Below are 8,775 nucleotides of genomic sequence, written 5' to 3' on the forward strand. Positions count from 1 at the left end.
TGCTCGAGTTCTGAGCGTGCATGATGTGAATCCGTGCAAGGCTATCTACGCCTTTTCTGGAATTTCTTTCTTTTTTTGAAGTAATGAACTGCATTCTGTTTTTTCTGCTGCCGCTAATGCGTGTACTGAGGTGTAACTATTGCTAAAATATTTCTCTATTAGTTTATTTTTGTCAAGACGAAATACAACACTGTTTCAACTACCTTGTCGTCGCTCACTTAGTCGCGAGGTGTCGCCACTTGTCCCTGGTGTTCCCGAAGACGCCTCGTGGGATTTTGTCAATCGCGACAGTGCATCTACGGGGTGCCCGAATTCTGTTACTAACTGTCGTTAGTTTGTACGAAGAGAATGGAACGTCCGTCCGTCTTGCTAAATCTTTTCCCATTGGTTGCTTTCGCAGAACTTCACCGCCTTCGGATTGGACAGTTTCTTTCGGCCGATGTCGACGAACGTGGGCCCGGATGCTGTGACGTTCATCTCTAGCATGGAAGGTATGTATACGTCATAGAGTTGGGCCTACAAAAATATTTACTGGAGGGCATGTCCACGAGAGATACAAGTACGATTGTTGAGCCAGTATAGCGATGAGAGCTAGCACGTTAACGTGTCCGAACTTTGTCCTTCTCGCCTCGAAGGTTCTTACATGTGCGAAGAGATCCATTTCGCCCAATGTATTCGGGGCATTCGCGTGTTCTGGAATCAGTGCATAAACTTACAGGACAATTCCTCTTTTTTAAACGTTACTTTCCTTTATAATCGGTAAAAATGCTGTCGCCATTATGCTATAGTTTCATGTATTCTCACAACGCGCATTCCGTAGCAATTTACGGCGAAACCTGCCTACAATGTTGAAACCTTTAAATATGGCGCAAAAGACAATACTCCAAGCTTTTGTTTAAGAACGAAAAGAAATGGACGCGGTCACGTAGGGTTACTAATTACTGAACCACTCACAATTTGGATTTATAGTGTTTTACTAGTTACTTGCAAACGTTTACATATCGCTGTTGAGTGCGTTTCAATCAAACTAACGTTTCAAAAGCGCACATATTTACTACCATCTAAAGCACATCACTATGGGTACCACACATAACGACTAAATATACATTGATTTAGTTTTCGTGCGTTTTAGCGAAACTAAAACACGTTATTTCGTGACATCGCATCGTCCACATCGTTTCATCTGTATCAGCAACTCGTTGTATTTCAGTTATTTAGCTTGCGAAAATAACTCTCATTTTCGCGAATAACTCCTCAGCACATGTTTTAATGATTTATTCTGTGCTGAATGAAAAAGTAATTGGGCCATTTGTATTTATTCTTATTTGTCCTTCCTTTTCTTGATAGTTCCATAAACAAACAAACGGATCCCTGCTAGAAGCCTTGAGAGGATTGTGGGATCTCGCCTCTGCGAAAATGTTGGGGTGTGCCAAAACTAAATTTTAATACCGCATCGAATACGAGTCGAATAGCTTCAGAAACGAATCGAATCGAATGCGAAGCACTTTTCGAACAGCCTTCGAATTAAAAATTCGCCCCTAATAATTCACCCCCAATTCACTTCCTAATGCGAAATTTGAGCCCAGCTTTATACGCGTTTCCATTCCGCGACAGCTTGGCTGGCGCTCACAATCTGTCTCGTGCGGCACGTTGCAAATGGTGCGACGTGCGGCGCGACAGCCTCGAGAGAGGCAGCGCGTGGGTCCCTCGTGGGCGCGATTCACGGCAGCCGCCGCCGACAAGCCTCCGCTCATGCAGCGCTTTGTTCCCGCATATGGCATCGGCGAACGCGCACGCCGCGTGTCTCATCGATGGCGTCATCGGCGAACAGACGACGCGCGCCAATCTGGCTCCACGTCTGGTAGCGATCGCCGCCGCACAGCAGCGCGTCTTGCGCGGCACTACGCTTTTCTCCTCGCGCTTTCGCCGTACCCTCCTCCTCCGCTTTCCGCCTCGTGGTTCTGCGCTGCACCTTCCTCCTCAGCTTTCCTCCTCGCGCTCTCTTCGCTGTCGCCGGCTTGCATCCCCGCCGCGTCACGCGTTCGCTCGTTCATCCTTCGCTGTGCTCGTTCCCTCGGTTACACCGAGGTACGCCGATGCTCGACGCAGGAACGGGCGCCTGAGAGCTGCGCCTTTAAATTAGTCATTATAACGTTGCTTGTATTCTAGTATTCATAATGTAAGCGCTTATTTAACGTTATATTGCGCGTCATTAAGCGTCAGGACCTCGAAACCTCGAAAGTAGCATTCAGAAACAACTATCACTTTGTTAGCACACCCGGTATTCCTCGGAGAGCTTATAATCGAGCTTTATAAGAAAAGGCAAATCAAATAAAATCGAACCGAATCTTTATTTCCACGATGTATACATTACAGATGGAAGACAAAGGAAACAAAGCTACCAGTAGGCGGCTTGACGAGTCCGCAGCCTCACGTAATGAGCGGCGTTTGGGCGTCAGCAATAGAGAACAGTCACTAAATAAATGTAAGCACTTGTTCAGTGCAGAACAAAAGTAAAATACAATGATTAGGAAAAAATGAAACAAGCAAACAAACGAATAAATAAATAAATAAATAAATAAATGCCAGGATAACTAAATCAGTTTTTTTCTTCTGCAAACATAGATATAAGTTTAGCAGTGGAACAAATAAATAAATGAAAATGAGTAGATCGATAATGGTTTAACAGTGATGGCAAAGAATAACATAGGCGTTCTATGCCAGAGGTCAATCGGGGCGCAACAACGTTCCAATATTCTCCATGTCTGATGGCATAATAGTGATCATTTCTTTCTAATTGTGCCAGTTTACCTGGGTTAGGTACGTTGTATCTCACTTCATATTTAAATCTAGCACTCAAACGATAGTGTTATAATTTATGCACCGTGATAACATGCGCTCTATGGAAAAAACCTGCAGTTGTTGCATTAAAATCGGCATTGTGCACATGGCGTAGGTATCGTTTCTGCCGGACTCCATGACCAATATATAGAGCATGCTTCACTCTGTGATTTTCTCGCTTTATGTTTTCTGAGATGTACTGACGTATATCGCCGAAACTGGCCAGCATTTGTATATGTGTACTCGCTCGTGCTGCTGGCCAAACTTCCGGATTAAAAAAAAAAAAATGCTCTTCCACGGCCACCGAGATGAAATTTATCGCACTTTAACTTGCTCCAATCTTGCGTTTATAATCGCGCCCGCAAGAAAATTTAAACTGTTCGAAAACTATCAAACAAACACTCGCATTCACGAAAGGCGCCTATTGGATTTGAGGCTCGAATGAAATAGCGTTCTAGTCTTTATCCGAAAACAATTATTATAATGCGAGTCAAATCGAATTCGATGCATTGCTAATTTTTTTTAATATTCGCACACCGTGATTTAGAAAACACGTAGTTGCGTACCCGTACGAGGCAGTAGTGTTTATTTGATTGACTGGTTGAATGAAGGAATAAATAAATAAATAAATAATTGATTGATTGATTGATTGATTGATTGATTGATTGATTGATTGATTGATTGATTGATTGATTGATTGATTGATTGATTGATTGATTGATTGTCTCGTGGCAGCGCACTCGTACCCTTTCTACGGCGTCCAGTTCCACCCCGAGAAGAACAACTTCGAGTGGACGGACAGGAAAGGTCACTCTCATCTGCCCCACACCGAGCACGCCGTGAAAGCTTCGCAGTACCTGGGAAACTTCTTCCTGGAGGAAGGTATACGCGTACTAAATGCATTTGTACTATGTGGATGAAGGGGGGCGGGGGTAGGCGAGGCCACGTGGTACCAGCACGTGACATGATGAAATTGTACGTCGTGTACTGCCGGAGCACAACTTCCAGCAGGTCGACGACGTCAGAGTTAGAACGCGGGACTCTGAATGTCAGGAAAGCGCGAAGAAATTCAGGATGGCGGAAGAAGCGAGGTCGAGCGCTGGTGCCATCAACGGAAAAGGTTTTTATTAGAGGTCGACATGTACCAGGCGCTTCCTTTCTTTAGTGCGGGACACTTTAGCTTAATAAAAGAAACCGTCAGTAAAGGATTGCCACCAGCGCGCACAGTCTTCAGTTCTAGTAAGTGGCGAATTAACACGCGCTCAGGAAAGTGATGAAGTGCGTCAATTGGTCCATATAACATCCTTACGCTCAATGAGAATGTAAGGGTGTGAGTTTTAGACCCATTTACACCCTCATTAACTTGCAAGGGGAAGAAAGGATGTAACACACACCCTTACACCTTATAAAGGTAGAATGATTTATAGGCCGATTTGAAACCTTATTCACTCTAAAGGGTAAAATGACGTAAGCCGATCACTCACTCACTCACTCACTCACTCACTCACTCACTCACTCACTCACTCACTCACTCACTCACTCACTCACTCACTCACTCACTCACTCACTCACTCACTCACTCACTCACTCACTCACCCACTCACTCACTCACTCACTCACTGATCATCACCCACTCACTCACTCACTGATCATCACCCACTCATCACTCACTCATCATCACTCGCTCACTTAATGAGAGCGTGAGGGTGTGAGTTGTAGGCCGACGTACACCCTTATTCACTTCTAAGGAAGAAAGGGTGTAACGCACACTCTTTCCTTGCACCCGATAAGGGCGTAAGAGCGCGATTTATAGACCGATTTGAAACATTATTCACTTTTAAGGCTAAAATGACATAAATCGATCTATAACTCCCACCCTTACGCTCACAAAAAATTATAACGTAAGCGGCGTCCTTACACCCATGCTCACGTCCTTACACCCAAAAAATGGTGTAAGGGTGTGAGTTATAGACCGATTTACGCCCTCATGCACTTTTAAGGGCAGAAATTATTCTACAGCGCACTTCTCCCATACGAAAACGACGAGTGCTTGACTTGTGTTCCAGGAGCCACGATACCTCCTTTTAGCCTTTAGGGTGTTGATCTACTTGTAAGTTGTGCCCGACGAAAGGTGTTATTTGTGTAGCAACGACCTAAGTATGAGTGAGTCGGTTAATCTCGAAGGGACATTGTAGCAGCAGGGTGCGACGAGGCCGCGAAGGCAACTGCAACAGGACTAGCGCTGACTGCCAACTAACATAAGTCGAATAAGTCGAAGTCATTAGTCAAATGAAGTTTAGTAGGCAGTCGGTGCTAGGGGGGGGGGGGGGGGGTGGGATGTGTCCCGTATAGGTTGTTGTCTTTTTTTGTTTTTGCCCTCGTCCCGTTGCGTGGCTTCAATATACATTTACGCTTTTTTGTGCACTTTGGGGAACCGGGTCTCAGTGAAACGTTTTACGCAGATTCTATTTCCAAAGTACAAGTATCTGCATCGTACGCGTAATGTATGGTATATGTGGGTTTGGGGCTCCCACCTGTGGGAAGTTATGTTTTCGTTTACCGTTCTTTTTTTTTTACACTGTCCCAATATTTCAGCATGTCGATTGAGCGCAATTATAATCTCGGGCACCGGTGTCTGTATTATACACGTGGTTGTTAAAGTAAACAAAAGAAGAAAGTCAAGTTCTCTCCGATCCCGTTATTTCCTTCTCTCTCTCTCTCTCAGTGTTATTTGTGTGTGTTTCAGGCGTTTGTCCAGGCTTCTAATACGCATCAGGGAGAGAGAGAGAGAGAGAGAGAGAGAGAGAGAGAGAGAGAGAGAGAGAGAGAGAGAGAGAGAGAGAGAGAGAGAGAGGCGAGGAGGTTTGTTATTGGTAGGAGAGGTTACAGGACGCATCTGGAACGAGACTCATCAAACAGCACCACGTGGTCATGTACATCGGGTGGCAGCGGATGGATCACAGTGAATATGGAGAGAAAAATTAATTAATTAATTGTTTCAGTTATAATATACTGTGGTCTAAAAGAGGTGGGTTTACTTAAATACAAAAGCCGCACTTGTGTAGCGTCACGCAGCAATAAAGTTTTTTTTTATAAAGTAACACGGGAATCGTGTTCTAATAGAAAAAAAAATAACACAGGGCGCGACAACTGAATCAACCGCGACAGAAACAGTAAAACAAAAAAATGCATTAAGCATTCAGAGTGCAATTCATATGGCCGAGAAGACAGCCGAAAATCACAGGTGTACGCAATTCGAGCTTCGATTAGTGAAGCGAAACGACGAGTTCGAATTGCACTTGCGGAATCTACTGCGAAGACGTTAGCCGGGAAGACGAATTCCACTTGAAGACCGTGCGTGAAAAAAAAAAAAAGCAAGAACATCAACTGGTCGGCATGTGCAGAATAAGGCCCCAAATTGTGGGTTATGTGCGGCGACGTCCATGGATGGAGCATAGAATCGATGTATGCGCGCATCGTCGAGTTCCTTATTCTTTCCCTTCCCTTTTCCTTTCCCCCATTGTAGGGTAGCCAAACGGGCTAAGTCCTGTTTGACGTCCCTGCTTCTCATTTGTCAGTTTCCCTGACTCTTTCTCTCTTGGAGTTTTACTGAGCGAGTTTGCAATGAGTAAATAAATAAAGGAAAAGAAAAAAAAACTGAAGTTTCGCTACCTTGTACTTGTGTCTGCAATTTAGGAATACAGTTATCAAGCATAAGACTAGAAGGCGAATCGGAATACATAAACATTTCTCGAGAATGAAGCGGACAGAGCGTCTAACTCTGAACAATTTCAAGCTTATATACTTGCTTTTTTTTTATCCTAAAGGACCCCCTGTTACGCACACGTACTCAATTTACCTTCCCAATTAGGTGTGGCAAGGGGAAGTCAAGCATGATTTTCTAGCATTTAAGAATTTACCAAGTTTAGACTGCCTCGGTGCTTTATTCTCAAACTTGCTCTCTTTTTCTCACTGACGCATGCTCAGCACGAAAGAACAACCACAGCTTCGCATCGGCCGCGGAAGAGCTCGGCGCGCTGATTTACAACTACCCGGCGACCTTCACGCAGGACCGCTCGGTCTTCACTCAGATGTACATTTTTTCTTCCTGAACCGGAAACCTATAAGTCATCATCCATATCTTCACTGCTGCCTTCCTGACCCGGAAGCCAATAAGTTATCACCCACATCTTCACTGCTGCCAACACTCTCCGACAGCTGGCATGGCTTTCTTGGAAGAGTGGCATCGTGTTTTTTAGGCCTATACATTCATATAAACCAGTGGGGCTAATTTCGGTACTGGCAACACAGCGTCGCAATGACACTGGAAGCCAAAATAAAAAAAAATGTAGTAACTTTGGCACCATGTGGCTCTATCTTTTCAACCTACATAATAATAAAGTGATGTAATTATGTGTAGAAATGAAATGTGTTTTCGGCTATTTCCTATTTCGGCGTCCTGTATCTTTGTTTGGCCGCTTCGTCTGCTGCGTCAACAGGCGGCACTTTCGCTCTTAACGCTTCGTCTGCCATTCTGTACGTCTGCTCCTGGCGCTTCCTGTGCTTCCTTCGTCTCTCCACACGCTCACGCCGTTGCCTTTTACTGCGAATGAATGAATGTGTGTTGTTTAGTGTCGCAAGGGAACCCTTTTACTGTGCGCTGCAACATTTTGTTTCTGTATTGGACAGTGGTGCAGCGATGAATGAAAAAAAAAAAAAAACAGAAGCCCACAAGGCGTTCCGCGCGGCCCTACGGTGGTCGGACGGGGGAAGGGACAGCCGGGCTACTTTTTTCCGCATCGAAGAGAAGGAAAGGATAAGTACACTTTTTTGTGCAGTCGTTACGTATCATTATGTAGCGAATAGCCACAAACCTCATCGAAACCGCTATAAGACGAAAGGAAAAGTATTCCGTACGCGGTACGCTTCCCTGTCGTGTGTAGGAGAGACAGAGAGGGGCTCTTTATTAGAAAAACAGAATTTTGCCGGCGCGTATATAACCGCTGGAATGCTACTCTTTATAGGGATGGGGAATGGGATTAAAAGATTCCAGAGGAGAGTGGGTAAACACATTGACGCAACCTATCGACAGCAGCTCCCGAGTCGAGCGAGTGCTAGCTAATCCGTTGGAGGAAATTGCATTACGTTATATCTCGACGACTTCTGTTCTCTTTATGGAAGAAAATGCGGATAATTAACGTTTGCTGAACATGTTTGAATTCTTGCTGCACGGACGAGGGGGTTAAGTTAGAGAACTTTGTGCTCGCCTGTTCTTGGTTAGACACTGCAAGTCGCACAGAGCTTCACAAGGTGCAGAAACCAATTGGAGAAGCGCTGCGTTAGTGCAAAAAAGCACAGCAAGCGCTGTCTTCTTCGCGCCGGGTGCTACGGCGCCGGGTGCATCTTACGTTACGCGGCGAAATGTTGTCGCCAAAAAGAAAAAGAAAAAAGAACCGCCTCCTTCTCTGTTGTTCTGTATAGACTGTGATGTTCGATGTTCTCGCGGTTGTTATAACCGAGAACTAAGCGGACGAGGAGATTTCGTTGCGGACGAGCAAATTTACCTTGGTGCCCAGTCGCGTTGCCGCGCATGCGCACAAAGGTGCTTACGTCGGCGCTTAGCGAGCCACGCGCTTCTTCGGTATTCCCGCAAGGTTTTGTCCTTCCATGTGCAACAGTTTCCTCTAGAGAAGGAAATGCTCTAGACCTTTCACCAGTGGCTTACAACTTTTTCGAAGATTGTCTTCCTGTAATAGGCATTCTGCAGAACTAGGAAGACGAGGAGCTTACAAAAAAGAAGCTGAACAAACTAATCCGTCAGTGCCTACTTGACAAGTGAATAAGAAATTCATGGATCAAGATAATAGAATAGAATTTATTGATAGGAAAGACAGAGAGGTCGACCTGAGCTAGTGCGCTCTAGCCTGCTACTCT

The 8,775-nt window shown here is 45.0% G+C and overlaps 1 protein-coding gene across 2 annotated transcripts in view; it reads left to right on the forward strand.

The window, feature by feature from the left end:
* Nucleotides 1–7,166, forward strand: part of LOC142590083 (gamma-glutamyl hydrolase-like) — a 32,314-nt gene extending 25,148 nt beyond the window's left edge. Inside the window, exons 7-9 of one of the 2 annotated variants that reach the window (XM_075701933.1) lie at nucleotides 401–491; nucleotides 3,577–3,723; nucleotides 6,829–7,166. In XM_075701933.1, coding sequence (XP_075558048.1) covers nucleotides 401–491; nucleotides 3,577–3,723; nucleotides 6,829–6,953 — 363 coding nt within the window. In that variant the 3' untranslated portion in view covers nucleotides 6,954–7,166. The remainder of the gene's footprint in view (nucleotides 1–400; nucleotides 492–3,576; nucleotides 3,724–6,828) is intronic. The other variant, XM_075701934.1, reaches the window with a different exon arrangement.
* Nucleotides 7,167–8,775: the final 1,609 nt, after the last annotated feature.

This window comes from Dermacentor variabilis, chromosome 8 (assembly GCF_050947875.1).
Source record: "Dermacentor variabilis isolate Ectoservices chromosome 8, ASM5094787v1, whole genome shotgun sequence".
In the NCBI taxonomy this organism is placed as follows: Eukaryota; Metazoa; Arthropoda; class Arachnida; order Ixodida; family Ixodidae; genus Dermacentor; species Dermacentor variabilis.